This window comes from Cyclopterus lumpus, chromosome 16, assembly GCF_009769545.1.
Source record: "Cyclopterus lumpus isolate fCycLum1 chromosome 16, fCycLum1.pri, whole genome shotgun sequence".
In the NCBI taxonomy this organism is placed as follows: Eukaryota; Metazoa; Chordata; class Actinopteri; order Perciformes; family Cyclopteridae; genus Cyclopterus; species Cyclopterus lumpus.
In genome coordinates this window covers 8,922,291-8,944,032 of record NC_046981.1, presented here as the reverse complement: position 1 = coordinate 8,944,032, position 21,742 = coordinate 8,922,291, and the positions used below count along the sequence as shown (strand labels likewise).

Genomic DNA, 21,742 nt, shown 5'->3' with positions numbered 1-21,742 from the left:
TGGAAATAATTTAAAAAAAAAAGTTTGTCGTTACAAAAACAAATCATTGAATACATGTGGTGCTTCCAGTTGCTTGGTACAAATCCGTTCATATTTTATACATTTAAAAAGGTCAAGTTAACATCCAGATGCAAAAATGAATGACATTTTAAAAAGGTGGTAAATTCATTGTTCACAAAGTTGAAGACATCTCCATTTGTTTTTATTTCCTAACAGGATATGTGATCTGAAAGCTCTTACCCCAAAGTAACATTTACAATGTCATGAAAAGTAACCCCGTAAAGAGAAAAAAACGGCAACATAAAGAAATGATTACAAACGATAGACAATAGATAAATATGAGAGCTACATCTTAACTAGAAAGATTCCCAGCGGACCCTAAGAAGAGCTGCCATTGCTTGACAGTCTACTAATCTTTTGGATCCGCTGATCTGAGTGCTGCATTTAAAAGTACAGGCTAGATCCCACAGGAAACAGGACTTCCAATAGGAGAAAAGTGCTCACATGATCGGTCACGGTGTGTTGGAGCGCTCTTGGTTTCATGTCTTTTACAACTTTGAAAAAGAAAGTCCTCAGGGCGAAATGCACCCTAACTAAGCTATGTTAGTCCTGTGCAGGGCCAGGCCTGGCCAGGCTGTGGACGGGGGGAGGCTGAAGTTACTGGCCCTCCTCCTCCTCACGCAGGAACTGGAATACGGAGGAGAAATCTTTATTGGCATAACCGCGAGCGCACATCATACGGTAGATCTGATGGGCTAAGGAGCCGAGAGGGACAGGAGTCTTTGTGTTGGTGGCCGTGTCCTGTGCGAGGCCTAGATCCTGAAAAAGAAAAGCAAACATTTGTTAGAAAAACCAACGAAGCTGAAAATTAAATTCTAAACCAAAACCACGAGTCCACACCACAGACAATTTCTGTTGTAATATTATGGTCTTGATTGCCTTTAACAATTAGATGTAAACTACTGCACCTAACTTTTAGTTCAGCTATATATAAAAAAATACTTCAGTAGATACTGGAACTAATAGGAACACATTAGGGAAAAAAAACATTACAGCCATAGAATGCGCTTTATTTTCTCATATTTGTGATGACTTGTCAACGTGTACAAACCTAAAGATGAAATAATTTTGGAAACACTAATGCTCAAACTTAATTGCAGCCTCAGGAAATGAAGTTCAGTAGAGGTCATTAACCTGACCTTTGCCATCAGCTGGGTGCCAAAGCCTCCCTGGTAGTTATTCCCAGACGGGACCCCCTCCATGACGCCAGGCACAGGGTTGTAGGTGTCACTGGACCAGCACCGACCTGAACTCATGTTCAGAATCTTGGCCAACAGTTTAGGATCAAGACCCAGTCTGAGTAAAGACAAAGTCCATGTTACTTACACAAAGTGTCTTGATGCTGCATCTGTTGTTATGATTTATATAACGTTATTTGTCACCATGAGCTCATTCACCTGATTCCCAAGTTCATGGTCTCTGAAGTCCCAATCATTCCAATGGCTAGAAGCATGTTGTTACAGATTTTAGCAGCCTGTAACATGATGGCAGTATATTATAATTCAATCACTTCAAGGCCACGTTAATTACTAGTAATGATGGTTCGTGGGGGGGCCTACCTGTCCAGTTCCAACCTGACCGCAGTACACCACATTGGCTCCCATACAGGTGAGCAGTTCTTTGGCTGCAGTAAATTCCTCCTCGGCCCCTCCAACCATAAAAGTCAGTTTACCCGAACTGGCGGCACCCACACCTAGGGACGCAAAATTGAATTACAATGAACCATGTGCAAGCATGCAGATATGGTGGTTATATAGAGCTTTGTCTAAAAGTATCAGTTGAAATGCAGTGAACATAAGGAAATTGAAAGCAATCATACCAATGTGCAAAAAAGAATCTCATAGCAGCCTTCTCAAAGTAACTGAAAAACAGCTCCCATGTTTTATTATACGTCTGGCAAATTGTGACAATAAAAAATGGAAGTCTTTTGACACTTACCACTAAAGTTAATCGTAAAACCAGATTTAAAAAAAAAAAAGTGTTTCGTTGTCCGACAGTCATATGGGTCCATATATTTGATCTCAGTACCCTTCTTTCCCCTCGTGTTCATCCAGAACATTGTGAGTGAGGTAGAGAAGACACCGACACAGGTTTAAGTGTCTTGGGTCCCATCTCGCTCCACACATTTATAGTTGGCTCTGCATCTCTGTACTATTGACTCTCTAATGAAGGAATACAATGCTAAATAGAAAGGGGGTCTGAGCATAGTCCAACATAAATATGGACATGCTTCTGGAGTGGAAAAAGATGTATCTGTTTCCTTTAGCATTTTGGAACTACAAGCACCAACTCACTGTAAATTCAGGGAACCAATGAATCAAAACTGAATTAAATTGTGCCTCACATAATAAATTATAAACGAGAAAACTATTGCATGTGAAGGTTTAATTCAACATAAGAATAGCAATATGAAGTGTGTCATTAATACAACATTTGGATGAGGACAACAACCTATGCAGCCTGCAAGTCAGTCTAAAGCTTTGGGACACTGTTGGAAAGAGTGAGCCCTTAAGTAGATTTAAAAGCAGCTGTTTGTGAATTCATTTGCACATTTGACGGTGCATTCAAGTTCACATAGGGTTAAAAGCTCCGTAATATACAATAACCAGGTGCAAGCCACATGGGTGCCAAGAAATTAACCAACAGTCTTCTAATTATTCCTAAAGTGTACAGGAAGCCAAGGTGGGTGTTAGATTACGTTTCCCCTCCCTGGTCCTTGTGGGCAGCATTTGCTCCAACTTGAATCTAGTCTGCTGGGAGTTACAACTGTTAAGCAGAGAAATAACTGAAGCATGGGTCATGGATTAAAACATTTTATACAGAAAACAGTCATTATTGCCCTTCACAGCAACAACATTACAAGTACTGTACGATCAAGAATGTTGCAACATAACTAACTTCTTCTCAGACCCATGCAGTCTCAGAGACTTTGATGGTTATCAATATGAGAAATCTCAGATGTGAAGGTTGAATAGTTAAAGTAATTACTTAGATAGGTAAGTAACAACTTCATGATGGGTAATTGAAGTCATTAAATCTACTATTTCAAAGCTAAAAAACAAGTTCATGGTTCCAAAGCAGACAAAGGCGCATATCTCTCTCTCTCTCTCTCTCTCTCTCTCTCTCTCTCTCTCTCTCTCTCTCTCTCCTCTCTCTCTCTCTCTCTCTCCTCTCTCTCTCTCTCTCTCTCTCTCTCTCTCTCTCTCTCTCTCTCTCTCTCTCTCTCTCTCTCTCTCTCCTCTCTCTCTCTCTCTCTCTCTCTCTCTCTCTCTCTCTCTCTCTCTCTCTCTCTCTCTCTCTCTCTCTCTCTCTCTCTCTCTCTCCTTCTCTCTCTCTCTCTCTCTTCTCTCTCTCTCTCTCTCTCTCTCTCCTCTCTCTCTCTCTCTCTCTCTCTCTCTCTCTTCTCTCTCTCTCTCTCTCTCTCTTCTCTCTCTCTCTCTTCTCTTCTCTCTCCTCTTCCTCTCCTCTCTCTCTCTCCTCTCTCTCTCTCTCTCTCTCTCCTCTCTCCTCTCTCTCTCTCTCTCTCTCTCTCTCTCGAGCTGGACAATCACTACATAACATGGCCTTTGGTTGAAATACCAAAAGGTGTGAAAAAGTTTCCTCCAGCAGAAGCATTCGTTTCAACTGTGCAAAAGCTAAAACTTCACAGATGTATGTAAAATTAAACTATTGAGGCACGGCTACGCCAACGTTTTGAGTACACAACAAATCTAAAAAACACCTAAGAGGCAGAAATTTAGTTTAAAATGATCCATTTGTTGCTCAGGAAGATTCACTTGAAACTAAGTGGTCACTCCCTTTCAGCTAAATCCCAAATGGAATCCTACACCAGGAATGAACACACACAAGTATAATTTCCATCTCAATATCCATTTCTCTTATTTACCAGTCCCCATACTGTCGTTTCAGACCTCGACACTCTGGGCTTTGGTACAGTAAGCAGTCTATTCTGTGGAAAATGGAAGATGGCCCTTATCTCATCTGGTTCTTAAATGTTTTTCACATCCTGAATCAATTATGTCCCCATGTGTGCTTTTGTGTTTAAACGTTTACCACACTGGATTAAACAGTCGCTATCATGCTACTGTACTTCTACTGATTTCTGTCTGACCACTAAAGATGTTCAAAAAGTTTCATTACCGTGATTGACATGATATATCAAAGTATGACACACTTCAGTTAAACTGCCGGCACCACACACACACAAGTTCAAGGCAAAGAGCTGGACAACTTTAATCCATGTGCACTACCACAGGAAGGAAGCATATAAATCATTACTAATCTTTAGGGCCAGGCTATAAAATGGAGCAAAATCAATTCAAAGAAAGTGGCTGTCTTGACGTTGACGAGGCCAAGTTCAAACAAACTGTTTCTGTGTGGACCCCCAAGAAAGTCTGAGAGCTCCCACGTAACAGCGTGGAACATTTCGACAGGCAGAAGCTGCTCCTCTCCCTCTTCAGGGTTCACGGTAATTTTCCTGCGAGCCTGATGTGTACTGGGGATGAAGGAAGTGCGATGGCTCACTCCTCAGCTACTTGTATCAAGCTCCAGAAAAAACCCTATCAAAGAAATGACTCCTCACAGGGCAGCTTGTGAATGTGTTGCCTCTGGACTAAGAGCCCCTTCCCTGTATTCTACAAAACATACACCAACTATGTCATGATGACACAAGGTAGTTGTTTACACTACCTTTCCAATAATGTAGAGCTAAAATAACTCCCGTAAAATGCGAGTTATAAGCCGAGACTTTTCCCCCCTCAACTTTGACCCGGGCGGCTAAAAAAGGGTGCGGTTAATTTAGGGATTTATTTCCTCCATCGCTCATCCCCAGAAATAAACATGTTGAATACACCACATATCGCGTACGACGCAGCTTTTGAACTAAAGGCTATCGACGTGGCCATTGAAAATGGAAACCGAGCTGTGGCACTCAAACTTGGGATCAACGAGTCCACGGTTAGACGTTGGAGATGCAGCAGGGAGAACTTGCAAGATGTCTCATAAAGCGCTCAGAAGAAAATACCACTAGCCAGAACTAGAGAACAAACTAGAGGACTGGGTCAACACACAAAGAGCGGACGGCCGTGGTGATTGTGCAATGTATCTCTGATGATCAAACAGTTATTTTTGTCTTGTTCCGTTCATTATCGGTGGTCGTTTTGAGAGTTTGTCAGGTACCGCTAAATTAGCGGCATATAACCTGCGGCGGCTTGTTTAAGACTTAATACTCTAAGATTTTTTTTAGTAGATGAGGCTTATAAAAGAGTGCGCTTTATAGCCCCAATTTGACGGTAGTTGATTGATCAAGCAACAGAAAATAAATCTGCAGCTGATAATTGATTAATCGTTTAAGTAACGTTTTAAGCAGGAATGGTAAATTATGTAATGTTAAATAATGGTAGATTCCTACTTTTTTCAGACTTCCATGATAGCAAAGTAAATATCTTTGGGTTTTGGGTTTTGGGATGACAAAACATGATTTCGCCATGGGCACTGGGAGCTTGTGATGGGATTTTTTTTAATTTTTAGAATTGCTAGTTGCAGCTTTACAATAATGTAAAATTACAGGAATGGTAGATAAGTTATGTTCTCAAAAAGGTTAAAAGTATATGCTCAGTTACCAGTTTAATAAAGCTGATTTTTTGCACACCTATCTATATATTACAGTGAGGGTTAATGTCATATTAGAAACCTCTGTATAATGCAATACAGTGTTGAGCTCCACAATAGTCTACAAAGTGACCATGAAGTTGAATCAAACGCCTCTCCAAAATATTTTATACCCAAATCAAACATTATTACCTTTGATAAGAGGTATTTATTGCAGGCCCTGTGTATTAGGCTACATTAGTTTTAGCGAGGTGAAGGCCACCTGATAACCTGACAATTGACCATATGAATTTCAAGATATTGTAATAGATAATACAGATAATACACCTGTACTTCAAACAAAAGTGTAACACGTACCTCCTGAAACAGGTGCATCCATAAAAACTGCCCCCATCTTCTCCGCAGCAGCAGCCATCTCTTTTGAAACCGCTGGGTCGATGGTGCTGGAGTCAATGAGCAGGGAGCCTTTCTTCACCTTTCTGTTGAGAAAAGTACACAATTAAGACTCCAACAAAAATCTATTGGGTTATATATCACACATTGAAAGATAAACCAATGTTAAGCCTACTTCAGAATGCCATTGGGTCCAGTGTACACATCTCTGACATTGGGACTAGAGGGGAGCATGGTGATAATGCGGTCCGCTTTATCTGCTACCTCAGCAGGATTATCCACAATCTGAGAACACACAAAAACACAAGAGATCAAACTGGCAAAGACTGTATAAATATGAAAAAGGCTTGTGTATATTTCACACTCCCACCTGAGCGCCCAGCTCTTGCAATTCCTTGCAGGACTCCGGGAACACATCAGTCGCGATGACTGGGTATCCGTGCTTCAGCAGGTTCTTTGCCATTGGGTTGCCCATGTTGCCCAGACCAATGAACCCCACCTGTGTCTTCGAGGCCATAGACCGAGATGAGACTGAAACAGAACAGCAAAATGATCAGTGCTAAGACACGGTATCCTTGTGACAGTCGAGAACCAAAACGCCTGTCTGTTTGTCAATAGTCAAGATGCCTCATACCCCCCAACACTGTGTGTGTAATATCTAGGATTGTTTTGATTATTCCATCAACAACAACAAAAACCTAAGTATTGAAACCCTTCAGCTGTTCATGTTAGTAGTTTATGTAATTGCCCTTCAGAGCCAAAGTCACCCAATGCCACCAGGCATTTTCAATATTGACTTTGCGGTTCGTTGATAACAAAACATTATTTTAATAGAAAATCACGCTTATATCATTTAAAAGTTCAAAGAAATAACTTAATCTTCACACTATTAACCAAAAGAGATCTCCCGTATTTCGTAGTAAATACTAGCCTTGTCGTTTAAACTGAAAGCGAATTCGCACAAGAAACATGAAGAATTACTTTTTTTCTTTTCATGAAAACGAATTATGATTATTGGGTTGTATTCTGCGATGCTCGTCGGTTCAAATGGCTACAAATGAATTGACATGACACGGCGCACCGTGACTGACTGTTACATAAGGTGACGACCAAAAAGAGACAGGACACAGTAGGACAATATGCCGGCGAGTTCCACCCTTCAGCGTTGTGAACGGTTGCAGACGAGCACGAGCCGTGCGCACGAAGCTCTGTCACGCAAACACAGCGTCATTTTGACAGAAAAGCTCATTCACCAGTAAATAGTGAACTGGAGCCACTGAAGCAGCAGCTAAACACAGTCCAGCGAGCATGCACTCAAACTTATCTTACAATGAGCATTTCACGCTAAAGTAGCGACACACACTCACAGAGAGAGAGAGTCATGAATTAACAACCACGCCGTCCAAAGTACGCGCGGGGACGTAAACGACGCCAACACGGTTTACGTTTGTTCTCCTTACCGAATGCAAAGTCAACATGCTTGCAACACTTTCCACCCAAGTACCGAGCCCCTCTCAACACAGCGGCCATGCTTCTTTCCTCTTGACCTTACGTGTGACGTAACAACACCCACGTTAATGGCGTTTCCCGTGTCCAATCAAAGAGTAGACATGCGCAGCTCGGCCTCCCAGATGGTCACACATTCAGCCACTGAGCTGCAGGGGCGGGTCTGGGTTACATACGCGTTTCCGCATCAACAGATTGATTTGGTACATTTATTTTTTGGATATTTATGATTTTACAACGATCTACAATGTATATTTTGCTGCTCCAAATATCGGTACTGATATTGAACATTTATTATTATTATTCAGTGCATTTTATTTTCTATCTTATGTTATTAATTCATATACAGATTTGTACTATTATTATCAAGTGTGCTTTACTTTCCGTCTTATTTTAAATTAATTAGGACATTCTATCTCTTACAGTTGTAATGTTCATTCTATTTAAATGTTACCTCTTTGTGCAGCCATTTGTGCTGCATTGCTTGTATGAAAGGTGCTATACAAATTAAGTGTATTATTTATATTTTATGTAAATCTAAAGTAGTATCCACAGTCGTGGGATAACTAGTAATACCACAATGTAAGAATTATAATTATCATTTGCATATGTTAATATTGAACTGAAACTGAAAGTACAAAATAGTGTAGTGCATTATAATAGAGGGCGTACGTTACTTTAAGGTTGTGTCGTTGGTTACTTTCCACCACTGCTTATGTTCTATATTTGGACTTCCATGATATCATTAATGATACCATTGAACATCAAGTCCACAAAGCATTGTTAGTTATTTTCTAAGGTGGTTACATTGTTATAAGTGGGCATTATTTCCAAGTAGGTCCCCTGTCCGGAAGTGACGCAATGTTGTTATTATTCCAGGAAGAGGGCACGGGGAAGCAGTGAACTGCGTCAACAATTGTTTTTTATGATACATTCTGATTACAGCTGCTTTTCAACATGTCAACTTGGTATGTTTAATACCTATTTTATCAACACGACGAACCACACAGTTGTCGTTAGTATTATATCCGCGTGTCATTTAGAGACAGCTAGCGTAAACTGTTTACGTCGGCTAACCTTGTCCTCCTCGATAGCTGAGCTCTCTCGTTAGCTAACGCTAGCTGCTCTCTTCGCTAAGGCTGTTGTGATGTTTCTCACCTAATGTTGAGTATTTAAAGTGTTTAAGTTAATATGCAGCTCTGGAGTGTTATGAACACATATCACGTAATATTTAGCCTGTAACGTGTGATCCCATCCAGAAAGGTAGCTACCGTCAGCTAGCTAGCTGCATTAGCTTCACTGTGTTCACTGAGGCCTCGCTAATTGTAGCTTATAAAATCAGCCATCACCGTCAACTTTGGCCAAATTCGTATCTAACGTTACACATCGGAGGTCTGGTGATCGCTGTAACGTAACGTTAGATGATGACAATGTTCAATGTTTCTGATTATCATCCGAGCAGCTGTTTTTACTGTCACAGGCCCAATTACGTAGGTCAAAATTATATCAGCTGAGGCCGAGATGGAAGATCCAGCCCGAAGTAGAACTGATGCTCATCGTGTTAACTTAAAACAGAGGTCACTTGTATCTAGAACCGATGTTGTCTCATTGTGACACTGAGTACTTAAAATTAATATACCTGAAAATGTAGTGGTCTAAAATGCAATTCCAAGTACATAGTGTGTTAAACTAATTTGTGTACCAAAAGTAAAGTTATCTTGCCAAATAATGACTTAAATATCAATGAATGACACCCCTTATTATAAGTAAAAGTGTGATATATGTATAAAAGTGCTTTATCACCGAAGTGATTTTCTTATTACTGTATAATCGAGCATTAGCCAGCTCACAGGAAACCCTTTTTTTTACTCATTTGTTATTTGCAAAACTATTTAACAGCTGTTTCCCTGCCTTTGAGGTTAGAAGCCACCAAGTAAATCTTGAGGACTCTGTATCATATACTCCTCTACATGTATTTACGTTATCAGTGTAACTGTATCAGTATTTCAGCAATAATTGATAAATACATGAGCTAAATTGGACTAATTAAAAGACCAATGAATAGATGTGTTTAGCTCAAGACAAACACCAATACTACTTTGGGTGTTACATATAAGTTAAAGTTGTATGGATCTAACGACAGTATCATTAACCTGCATCACTTGACCATCAATTGTGGGAAGTAAAAGGTCATGGGTTCTCCTGTGCATGTATTTAATTTTGTTGGTCATAGAGAAACTTCCAGATTGCATGCACTTCAAACATGTCATCTATTTTTGCTGATTGTAAGGTCCCTTCACCACAAAACACAATTCAAGATTCAACAGATGATATTCAATGTTAAGCCAAACCAAGCCAACGATCATGGCTGATACGATAATACATCTGTTTAATGGTAATACTTTAAAATGACTCAAGATAAATGTCCAAGCACTGGTTGACAGTAATTCAAGGCTTAAATGATTGCCGGATAGGTTTCCTGTGTTCAAGTCTAATGAGAAACTACAGCAGATTTGGATGGCACAACCATTTTATATGGGTCTGGATTGAAATGAAAATCCATGTCCTTGGAATAAGGATTATATTTATCATCTGAAAATTGACCATGGCTCCGTTTGAATATCAAAAATGGTTAGCCTCAGTAAGATGATGATGCTTTCACTTTATAATGTACCGCACTCTTCTAGAAATATATTTATTGTTATAATATATTCAAATTGCTTTTATTCTGTAATAGACAAATAATAGAATACATTTCATTTTTATTCAAGAACAATATACAGTAATTGTAGGATTCTCAGGGTCCAATCAGTTTTGTTGTGTAGAAATGGCTTGGGTCTTCTCATTTACTGTAAAGAGTGGCATTTTGTTTTTTTCTGTGGTTATTATGGTTCCTAATCATATATTCTGTGCCTTGTCTCTTCCTGTGTAGCTACTGCTGAGTAATTTATGGCACTGTTCCTGGACAGGACTTTATTAAGCACCAACATGGACACATCAAACTTTGCCCATGTCATCTTCCAGAATGTGGGGAAGAGTTACATGCCCCATGCTGCTGTGGAGTGCCACTATACACTGACGCAGTTCATCAAACCACATCCAAAGGACTGGGTTGGCATATTCAAGGTGAAAAAAAAGATTAATAATGATTAATAGTAATTGGAGTAGCAGAAGTATTACAGTATTTGTTTTAATTGCTAGAGCATGTTGCATAATATTGTAACTGCTGTATGACATGGTGGCTATCGAAGCGTGTGTTAAAATCCATGAATCTGTGTCAGTGATATTTTTTAATTTTTGCCATAATTACTAGTACTGGACTGGAAAGGTGCAAACAAAATATTAATTCAGTGTTGAGGAACAATTGAGAGATCAGGTCATGTCTGACTGTTAAGATGCTGAATCCAGCACTCTGTAGTTGGATGCCTCATCACATTGTGCTTAGCCTCAAGCTAGGCACCAACTAGATCTTAAAATCACTAATTTCTTGAGCCTCTAAAACACAGAGCAGAGCTGGAAAAGGCTGAGTGCAGGATCGTAAATTGTGTAAATGTTCCTGGCAGTGCTGACAGATGAGCCGTTTGGTGCCAAGTTCTTCTGTTTGTAAGCATAGAGATAACCCTGGATACACTGCATGTTTAGCTGCTGAACAATTATTTAGTTGCTATTGGCTCCTGGTCAAACAAGCAAATTCTGTCTCAGACTTATTTGAGTTTTCTTTATTTATTTGATGCGCTTTTGCTCTAATGATAATGAATGTTACAGATATGTCTAGGTCAGTGTTGACCTAGTTTAAGAGAAGCTAGGTCAGTGTTGCGGTTGAGTAGAAACGGTCCGATGGTCCGGTCGGTTGCGTGTACCTTTTAGCACAGCTGTCAGTAATTTGGTTCATAGAATATAAATTGCAAACCTAAAATAATTTCCAAATGTTTACATTTTCTTTTAGTTAGCAAGTCCAACAAACTCAATCTGCTATTGGTGACACATGGAGGGTAGACAGGTTCTGGTTTGCACGCGGACAGACGCAGCCTTTGGCCCATTTGATGTTGGAACATTTATCAAACGGCGTGAAGCCAGCTGCTCTGGGGCTCATGGAGGAAGGCTGTTGGGACAGGTTGTCACAGTAGACGAGGAGAAGCACTGCTTTATAATTAACCTGCTTTAAAGCACAACCTCTCTGTGATTAATGAACAACTTGCTCTTCAATACAGTCTGACTGTTACATAGACAGCACATTACCTCCTGCAGCAACTTTGCCACCGGCTTCTCACAGCTTATGACTTTGCTGGAATGCTGGTGAATGCCACATTTAAAATAAATGCAATGGTCGGCTTTATGATCAAATTTTGTAACTGCTTTTATGTTTGGAGATTTTACATTTTACTCTAGCAGTGTTGCTGGTCCCCAGTCCAGTTCTTTTTCATGGTGGTTCTATACTGTCTCTACTTCCTCTGCTCCTATTTATACACATTGCAGACCAGTCTGTTGTAAGTGAAAGAGTTCCTCTCAGAGTTTTCACCCACCGCCACCTCTGCTGCTCTAATGAGTGGACTGGTAAGGGCTAGCCTTCAGTAATGACACTCTCTAACTAGGTGCGTTTTAATTGCTTCCTGTTCTTTACTGCTGGAGGCTGGAACTACACTGGCAACAATTGGGGGTTTGGGAGCACCAGAGCTTTCTATCTCTGGCTCTGATGAACACTTGCAGTATTGTAGCTGTAGGCTATTTGAACACAGGTGGGAAAATAAACTGCCCAGATAGTGAAAAAGGCCTGTACACATCAAAGCAACATATGTTGCATACATAAAAGTGAGATCTGTCTACATGAATATCTAAAATATAATTTTGGCTAAACTTTAAAAGTCAAATCACACGTTTTAATCCATGTTGTGTGGTGACTGGGCTTGTTGTGGATGCACGTGTGTGTGCCTGAGTGTGCACACTGAGAGCCAGCCAGCTCGATGTGACTCTGATTTTGTTTGACAGTTTTATGGCACCAGGCTGGAGTTATGGATGTATTTTCGTTACTCCTTCCTCATCAGCCGTCAGTTAACCACACATAAAATACGTATAATTACATATTGGTTTTCATTTTTAAGTCACCTATGTATAAAATTGTCACCTATTTTCCTCTTCCTGTTAGAAGTGAGTTGTTGTTACATTTCCACAGTTAGGCTTATTCATGAAAAGAGTTGAGCCATATGCACGTGTTGACCAGGAGTTTCAGTGGTTTACAGAAATTATAATTTTTCCTTTTCGGTATGGTCTTGCACTATCACTCCAACATAGATTGAAAACACCATGATTACTGTAATAAACCAAATTGAGATATTTTGGAAGTGGTACTGTTTGGATTCTAGGAAGTCTCATTGTTAATCCTCCATTGTTATTATCGTACACTGATGTGGTGAGAACGTCTGGTTGAATGGATTCCCCACAATGTCTCACAGGTTGGTTGGAGCACAGCGAGGGACTATTACACATTCTTGTGGTCGCCTCTCCCAGAGAACTATGTGGAAGGCACCGCAGTCAACCGAACAGCGGTCTTTCAGGGTAAGATCATACCATAGTTTTATATAACTTTGACACCTTTAATAACTGCATATCTGAGTGCTGTTCAGAGGATTGTTAAAACTGAATTAGTGGGTAGAAATAAATGTGAAGCTTTCCCTATAGATCTCTATTCTAGTGTTAGAGAAATAAATAAAAACATATTTTTTATAAAGTAATAGAGAGTGACATGAAGGGAAGAAATAGTCTTATTTCCTTTTTAGATTCAAACCACGCACTCCAATATACACACACTTATTCCAAGGTATAACTGTGCTTTGTAATAACTTTGGAATAAGTGTGCAGTTTAAGAGAAGCTAAAGACGGAGGCGAGTTGGGGGTTGTGAAGGGATATCTTTTGCTTCGCTACTATGTAATGCTGTGAGTTTGCTGACTGGATGTCGTTCTTCCCCAGGATATTATGTGCCCAATGATGATGCTGAGTTCTACCAGTTCTGTTACGTGACCCACAAAGGGGAGATCAGGGGAGCCAGCACGCCATTCCAATTTCGTGCCAACAGCCCTTCAGAAGACGAGCTGCTGACTGTGGAGGATGAATGCAACTCTGACATCCTGGTGGTCACCACCAAGGCTAGCTTCTTTGAGGTATGGTGGGCCATAGCAGTGCTGCTCAATGCATCAATGTTCTCAGATCTGTTGTGGCTGTTACATCGAGAACTGCTACTGTATACTAGGTTGTTATGCACATAATGCACAGTGGTGAATAACTGTATATGCTCTTTGAGCATGGTGTTTTTTCTTTGTTAGTGAAGTTAATTAGTTTGTGAGTGGCCCAAACATCTTGACCAACTCAACTCTCTGTGCAGCAAAAGTTGGAGGAAGCCCAGAGAGAAAAAGGGGAGCTGGTCAAAAACACGGCCCTCCTGCTGCACGAGAAGGAGCAGCTGGAAGCTGAGAAGGAGAGCCTGCAGAAGGAGTGTGAGCAGGAGAAGGAAACCTGTGCCGAGCTGAGAAGAGAGAGCCAAGTAAGCTGAAAATGGACCGAGTACATTTTTGAGGGCAGTCAGGAGTGCCAGCAGTAAGAAGGGAGGAACATGTTTGTGGCTCTTGTGACAGTTTTGTTAATGAAGCAAGAAGTCTTTCTCTTTTTCTGTTGTACATTATAGTCGTTCTTTGTTGTTGATTGAGCAGCACATGCGGATACATGTGCTAAATGATATGAATGATGCTCTTTTCCATTTATTGTAGTTATACCAAGGACAGGTTTACATTTGGCCAAACAGTCTATTAGCACCCTCTAGCGAAAGACTGCAAATCTGCAGAGCTTTTCAAAGTTGTGTTCCACAGAAGTATAAATCACACTCTGACATATATGAATGTCTAAATGATCAAAGTTGTAATGTTTTTTTTTATAGCATAACATTAAGTTTTAAAGGCGGTATCAGTATTAATTCACATTTCTGTCCTCTGCAGCTTTTAAAACATTTTTCAGATGAAAACATGATTACAGATTTTGTGGCTGTTAGTTTTATGACTAAACTTTTATATGATGTTTTAATGTGAGAAATTCTTCCTATAAACAAATTGTTTAAAAACTAACTTAAGTTTAAGAACTCAGAATTGTGACATAATGTTCATTTTGATCTCCACTTCTGCATGTTTCCAGAAGCATAGTCAAAGAAAGAGATGAAAAGTGATATACCGAGAAGTTAGTTAGTTTGTCATATCAGTTTTGAGTCAAATTGGAGTAAAATATTTATTCTATGAGTGAGAATGATTAATTAATTGAGTAATTAATTAATTAATTAGATCTTGCACATTATCAAACTGAAGCATTCTTTTTGCATACTATATATTGTCTTTGGTCTTTTATTGTTTCCTTTATTCCAACTGTTGCCAACATTATATTTTATTGTCTCCCAGGATTTGCAGAATTCTTCCCAGGCCCTGCAAGAAGTGAAAGAGGAAGTAAAGAGGAGGCTGGAGGAGGCCACAGCCAGAGTTATACAGTTGGAGGAGGATCTGATTGGAGTCACCCAGAAAGGTCTACAAAAGGAAACTGAGCTGGACAGGTGAGTTCAGGATGGAGGTGGTGTGATTCACTGAATTGCAGGTTTTGGTCAATTATTCCAAACACTGAATGTGAACAGAGACAGTGTGATGGGTGATACAATTTGTGACTCACAATATTTATGACCTTTCCTTTAGTCTCAAGGATAGAGTGAAGAAAGTCACAGCAGAGAAGGAGGCACTTGAATCTCATCTCAAGAATGAGAAAGATGAGAAGGAACTCTATAAGGTAATGTGCTGGTAGTATTAATACATGTATTCACATTAACAATATTAACAAAATATATTGTGTCAATGTTCAGCTTTACAATCTGTACAGTTAACAATCATTTCTGTTGTATTACATTACCCAAATTGGAGTCCGTTCATTGACTTTTCCTGTTTTTCACTTTTTACTAGTGTGATTATTCTGTATACTCTAAAGAGGGCATGCCTTATTCTGTCTTCTTCTGGTGCGGCTGTGCCTTTGTTGTGGTCGGCACGGCACAGGAACTGGGAATGCCACATACTTTAGTGACGCCACGGAAATGAAGCAAAAAAGCTATATCTAATTTAACTTGCACCCTCACACTGGAGCCGTTGCACCAGGAACACTTTATGGGCCTATCTCAATCCCTGTTTTGTAATTTAGGTCATGCTACATTTATTTTAGTAGTCATATGCTTTTTGGTACATGATTGTGATTGGTGTTGTATAAATGAGGCTAACGCCAAGAACTTTATGTTTTATAACTTCGTATGTTTCAGATTCACCTGAAAAACCGGGAGCTGGAGAACAATAAACTGAGTGCAGAGCTGCAGATGCTGAAGTCTGTGGATGTGAACAAGGAAAACACAATTGCCCAGTTCAAAGAGGAGGTGGGACGCCTGCAGGCGTGCCTCACTGAGAAGGACAAACAGTACAAAGAAATCCTGGCCAAGGTTCCCCCCTTGGTACAAACTATTTTGTTTTAAAACTTTAAAAAAGTCACAACACCAAGATAGATTTGAACATGAACAGTATTTAACTTGATGACATAATAATTAATAAACCATATTGATAATAACAAGAATAAGAATAATGACCTTGCGGGACTTACAAACCTTCACTTGAAACGTCTCTGTTTCTGGCAGGGAGATATGAAGGCCATGAAGGAGAAGCTTCGGCAGAAGGAAGAGCAGCTCCAGGCCAACCAGCAGCAGTCCTCCTTGTTAGCCGCGGAGTTGAGGGACGCCTCCAGCACCCGCGACCGTACCATGTCTGAACTCTACCACATGAAGCTGGAGGCCGATGCCCTTCGCCAGGCTATGGCTGAAGCTCAGGCCCACTGCGTCCGCCTGGAGCGCCTGGTAGAGCAGATGAAGGCAGAGGCCAAAAAAGAAGCGGTACGGATAATAATCAGTCTGCTTTATTGATGAAACATTGCATCTATAATTTGACTTGTTTGATATAATCATAGGCAGGGGTAGGTGATGTGTGAGCATAGAAACCCTGTTAATATTCTGTGTACCAATGAGTGGCAATGAGAAAAAAGAAATTCAAAACTTTGATAAAAATCTATAATTGAACCGAGCAGAGCAATGGTATGGAACAGTTATTATTATTGTCAAACCCTTTTTCTAAGTATGGTTTGTTTTACTGAAACCAAGCACAGCTTTCCAAAGAAAGTTACTGGGAGGAAGAGCAAAGTAATAGAAACACAAACCAAAAGTCTCTCAAGGATTCTTTTATTGGTTCTGTTTTAGAGGCAGCTGTAATTATGTCCAGAAGTCAGGCTTGGCCAGGCGTAAACAAAAAAAAAAAAAAGATAACATCGTCTTGATTATCAACACAGTTTCCTGTGCTGCAGGAGAGCTCCACATAACAGCTTTTTGTTGATCACCATGGGTTTACTAACGAATCATTTAATAGCATCCCTTGATTTTAAAAAGGCCCTGATAGTACCTTAATGGTTCGGCTTGATCATCTACAATGTCTCTTAGGGGTTTCTTTCTATCACTACAACTTCCCAGGGGTCTTTGCAGTTGGACAAGTACTGTGATGTGATTACTGTAATGATTGTCTTCATCAGGCTAAAACAGAAGAAGACGAAGCTGCTGGAGACCCAGCTGTTCTAGCAGAGCTGCAGAGAGAGGTGGAGGATCTGAAGCTGCGGCTGCACATGGCTGCTGAACACTACAAGGAGAAATACAAGGAGTGTCAGCGACTGCAAAAACATGTGCTCAGACTCTCCGACCAGCAAGGGGTAGGTCCAGCCAGACAACAGCCGACATACTTCATACTTCTAATACATAAGAACAGAACTTGCTCTAGCTTTCTGCAACACGCGGACTCACTATCACATCCCATGAAATGCCCTGAGAAATGTGCTTGTTTAATTTATTTTTCATAAAATGAAAATGCAGACATTATTCAATACACAAAAATATCATATGCTGTGTGATTGTTTTAATAGCATACTTTTGTTTGTGAACCTAAAAGTCATGTTCATTTTTTGTTGTTTACTGATCCCGTGTGTATCAAGCTCAGGCCTGCGCCAGCCTACTTTTGTTTGTTTTTCTCCTGCTAGTTGCATTGAGAGCTAATTTTCAACACGTACTTTGTCCTGTCTGTAGGATCTGAAGAGAAGCTCAGCACCAGAGGCCTCAGCAATACCGGTATCAGTGAGTCCAGACATATCAGTGCCAGGTACGTTTTGTCTAACTCTACCTAAGTGTAAGTCAATGAACAAGTGCCTTTAAAACTATAATCATGCTTTGCCAAACTGTCCGTCGTGCCTTCATTGTCTTCACAGGAAGTCCAGGTTCAGCTGATCCCATGTTGGAAGCCATCATCCAGGAAAAGCTTAAAGGATTCACCAGAGAGGCTTCTGACAGGAATGACAAGTACAGGAAATGCAAGCAGATGCTGGTGGTAAGAAACGTATTTATTTACGTCCTTTTATCGATCATCTGTCCCCAAATGATATGTTTAAACCCGGTTGTCAAAGACTCATGTTCTCCAAAAGTAAGTACGTGCCGCCTGCATTGTAGGATAAAGAAATATGATTTTTTAAAAGAGCACCGGTTAATATCTAACTGCTCTTCAGGAGGAGAAGGAGCGTAGCTGCATGTTTGCTGATGAGCTGGCCAAGATGGAGGTGAAATTTAAGGAACAACTGAAGATGAATGAGAACATGAAACTGCAGTTGGCATCAGATGAAGATCGCTACAAGGTCAGTCTAGACACTTAGCACTGCGGTCAGGCCATTTGTTGCAGGAGATGCTCTGCTGTGCTTTCAAATCAGGTCTGTCTTTGGACACTTACAGCGTTTTTACTGCTGGGTATGGCTGGTTTAGCTCTGGGATGGAGCCTTTGATGCTATCTCTCCCCTTGAACAGAGCCTCTCTGACAGTGTTGTTTACGAGCAGGCCTATCTGTGAGACGACATTTTACTGCTGTTTATTTCAAACTCTGGAGTCAAGCGAAGTTTGGCTCTGAGGAGTCATCTCCAGTTGCCTGGCTAATGCTGTGCTTGGCACAGGTCAGGCGGATATTTGCTTAGTGTCTCAGAGGAATTCAAACAGGTTGTTTTGCTTTGACCGTGTTGTGCATAAATCAGTCCTTTGCAAAGGGAAGCTTTTTATGGCTGTGATCAATTAATGTCACGTACTGAGGTCTGAGACTATTTCAATCATGTGGTTTTCAATCACCGGCAAGTCATTTGTTCGAGGATTGAAAATTCCTCTTGTTATTTTGTGTCTTGTTCACCTCAGAGTCAGGTAGCTGAGAAGGGACGGGAGCTGAAGGATCTGAAGGACACACTAGCACTTGTTGTGAAGGAGAAGGAAAAAGTGGAGGGGGTTAGTGACAGCTTTCATTTTCTCTTTTATAGACTTCTTCCACTCTTGAAAACTGCCATTCCCCTTCCATGTTCCCTCTCCCAATCTGGTTTGTGTTTAATATGCCTCTAATTGGAGAAGCAAAGTAAATGAGTTCTTATTTTCCATTCCATTACTTTGGACCACAGCAAGGTCCTCACTGACCTAGAATATCACTTCGAGGTAATGCTGTTACAGTTAAGAAGAGCCGAATGACCCAATTTGGGGTTTAGACTGTAAACTAAATTGGTGTCTGCAACTAACATCAATAAAACACAGCCTCCCAATCCCTTTTGAAAATGAGAAGAGTTTCTTTTTTAATGAAGGCACAAATTAAACTGTGAGAACTCATAGCTCAGAAGCTGCACCCGGATTTTAAGCAGTGATGTGTTCCTTGCCTTGAAAGACAGGCTGGCATAGAGATACAGAACTCAACGGAAAACATGAAAAACATCTTTGACATCGTTTAAAAAAAAAAATATATATATATATATTCTGCTTCCTGCTTAGGAGCTCCAGAAGGGCGGCAGCAGCAGCAGCAGCAGTAGCAGCAGCAGCAGCAGGAAGGGAGATCAGGGCGGCAGCGAGAAAACCAGTTTGGAGAGTATCCAGTCCAGTGTGCCTCTATTCCTGCAGTACCCTGTCCCTTACACCCAGGATGCCCCCACCCCCCTGCTGGTCTCTCAGAGCCCCAGCAAGCTGCATTTTGGCAACCCTTACGCCATCTCAGACTCAAAAGGTTGGTCTCCTTTTGAAAAAGATTCACATACCTTTGTGTAGTAATAATTGACTTATATTTGCAGCAACTATGACTCTGAATTCTCTCCCTGCAGATGAGGATGATGAGGAGTTCTCAGATGACCAGCTGCTTAGGCTCCCCCCTGTGGGCCCGCCCTCCTGGGACAGTAATGTGGTGTGTATCCAACCCACCCGCAACCACAGCCGGCCAGAAGGCCACGAGGAGTCCGAGGAAAAGCAAAACAACAACAACAATGTAAGCTCAGACTGTGATTTCAGTATTCTCTCCCATGTCCTCATGAATGGGAAATCAAGGAATAACACACAAATCACACACTGGAGAAACTTAATGATAGAATATATTTCAATGGAAAGACTAACCTCCTCCATCATTTACAATACAACAGAACACCACTCCATCTGGTCATTGTTCACTATGTTTTTACAAACATGACACCACCCATCCTATTAACCAATTAATACCCACATACATGCATATTTTAATTGCATGACTTTTAAGTATTCTCTCCCATACTGATTTTTTTCTCCTTTGTATTAAATATTCACAAATGATCATAATACACAAATGTTCTTTCTCAGGGTAATACCAACGAACAACCCACAGCAGCTGAAACTCACAGCCCATTTGTGAGTGATGGACAAACTGCCTTCTGCTTTGATCCCAGGTAACACACCCGCACATGCTCAAATTCTAATAAATGCCATACAAGTTTGCTGCGCCCTACGTTTTCTAAACCTGTGCATTGTAACATGTGCAACGTGTTTGTTCTGCTGCACAACCCCCTTTTGTTGGCATTAGTCATGCAGCAGCCCACCCACGTCACATCAAGACAGATGCTCTTTATTAGCCAGCGCTCCTGGTTTGCCCACATCATCACTCGACTGCATATTAACGTGAGCGTTCTCTCCCTGCCTTTCTCTCCTTCTGTCCTCTGCGTGTGCAGCATGGACATGAAGCGATGTCCGCTGTGCGAGGTCATCTTCCCACCCAACTATGACCAGAGCAAGTTTGAGGAGCATGTGGAGAGCCACTGGAAAATCTGCCCCATGTGCAGCGAGCAGTTCCCGCTGGACTGCGACCAGAAGGTGTTTGAGAATCATGTGCTCACCCACTTTGACGGCCACACGCTCAACTTCGACTAGAAAAACAAAAAAAATCTGCACATCCGCTTTGCCTACTTCCTGTGACCACTGAATTAAATCACTCTGCACTCTTTTCTGCATGTAATGGTGTGAAGATCCATTCTTTAGGACTTCACTGACTTTCGCTTTGTTACTTCAATTTAGAGAAACCCTTTGAAGTGATGTGACATTTTTAAATTACATTCTAATTCTGTGTATATGGCGGGGCTGCTGAATTTACATTTTCTTTTATAGGTGAAAGGTTTCCCGTCATTTGGATTTGAAGAATAATTTAGGGGTATATGACTGTTCTACCTATATGGACTTTGAATTGACTCACACAGATCTGTCAGACTACAGGATGTAACTTATCAGGGAAAAAGATAAGTGTTTACCAAACTTACATTTAAAATATCCAACCAAATGATTCCCCCTTAAACCTCACTGTACAAGTCATTCACTCATTCTTTTCAGAAAGCAGCCTTGGTGTGCAATATGCAGTCATGGAGAAATCTTCAGTGATTATATTTAGACATGATAATACAGAACATCATCAGATCATCTATTTTAGAATAATTAAAAGCCAATGATATTGTGAAGTCAGATACTTTGTGTATGATTCTATATTTGTTTTATGTTAGGTTTCCTTTGTCTTGATTTTGAATATTTCTTGTTTTTTTATGTTAGATCCTTCATATCATCAGCTAATCAGTGCATGCAGAGCTTACGTTAAATTTTCTTCTTTTGTTCTTCTCTTTTACAGTAATAACTTATTTCATTCATAGAAATGTTTCATTTAAGTGAGTCTCATGTATCTAATAAGAACTAATAAAGTCTGTTTGGGTCTGAATCGTGTCCACGCAGTTAATAAC

The 21,742-nt window shown here is 40.5% G+C and overlaps 2 protein-coding genes across 5 annotated transcripts; one reads left to right on the top strand and one right to left on the bottom strand.

Moving 5' to 3' along the window:
* Nucleotides 1-171: 171 nt before the first annotated feature.
* hibadhb (3-hydroxyisobutyrate dehydrogenase b) lies at nt 172-7,653 on the bottom strand. Its single transcript, XM_034552923.1, has 8 exons — nt 7,524-7,653; nt 6,434-6,594; nt 6,239-6,348; nt 6,028-6,149; nt 1,620-1,753; nt 1,458-1,534; nt 1,200-1,356; nt 172-819 (listed from the first exon to the last, which is right to left on the bottom strand). The coding sequence occupies exons 1-8, from the start codon at nt 7,591-7,593 to the stop codon at nt 658-660; spliced, it is 993 nt and encodes a 330-aa protein (XP_034408814.1). The 5' UTR covers nt 7,594-7,653; the 3' UTR covers nt 172-657.
* Nucleotides 7,654-7,724: 71 nt separating this feature from the next.
* On the top strand, nt 7,725-21,720 carry tax1bp1b (Tax1 (human T-cell leukemia virus type I) binding protein 1b). Of its 4 annotated transcripts, XM_034552921.1 has the most exons (19): nt 8,407-8,537; nt 10,502-10,695; nt 13,020-13,122; nt 13,535-13,725; nt 13,947-14,105; nt 15,004-15,152; nt 15,289-15,379; nt 15,897-16,082; nt 16,263-16,514; nt 17,201-17,374; nt 17,745-17,817; nt 17,924-18,042; nt 18,218-18,343; nt 18,885-18,971; nt 19,500-19,728; nt 19,823-19,983; nt 20,328-20,413; nt 20,693-20,834; nt 21,126-21,720. In XM_034552921.1, the coding sequence occupies exons 2-19, from the start codon at nt 10,519-10,521 to the stop codon at nt 21,159-21,161; spliced, it is 2,541 nt and encodes an 846-aa protein (XP_034408812.1). In that variant the 5' UTR covers nt 8,407-8,537; nt 10,502-10,518; the 3' UTR covers nt 21,162-21,720. The 4 variants fall into 4 exon arrangements, with proteins under 4 accessions (XP_034408811.1, XP_034408812.1, XP_034408810.1 ...); XM_034552920.1 differs by lacking the exon at nt 8,407-8,537 and adding an exon at nt 7,725-7,843 and having other exon boundaries at nt 20,693-21,718; XM_034552919.1 differs by having other exon boundaries at nt 20,693-21,720.
* The last annotated feature ends 22 nt before the right edge of the window (nt 21,721-21,742 follow it).

Excerpts from the sequence above, each read along its gene's own strand:
- tax1bp1b (XM_034552919.1), top strand. The coding sequence starts at position 10,519 with ATGGCACTGTTCCTGGACAGGACTTTATTAAGCACCAACATGGACACA. Across the intron at positions 13,123-13,534 it reads CCGAACAGCGGTCTTTCAGG|GATATTATGTGCCCAATGAT; the intron begins GTAAGATCATAC and ends GTTCTTCCCCAG. Across the intron at positions 18,043-18,217 it reads AATGCAAGCAGATGCTGGTG|GAGGAGAAGGAGCGTAGCTG; the intron begins GTAAGAAACGTA and ends ACTGCTCTTCAG.
- hibadhb (XM_034552923.1), bottom strand. The coding sequence starts at position 7,593 with ATGGCCGCTGTGTTGAGAGGGGCTCGGTACTTGGGTGGAAAGTGTTGC. Across the intron at positions 6,349-6,433 it reads TGCAAGAGCTGGGCGCTCAG|ATTGTGGATAATCCTGCTGA; the intron begins GTGGGAGTGTGA and ends GTGTGTTCTCAG. Across the intron at positions 1,535-1,619 it reads GTCAGGTTGGAACTGGACAG|GCTGCTAAAATCTGTAACAA; the intron begins GTAGGCCCCCCC and ends ATCATGTTACAG.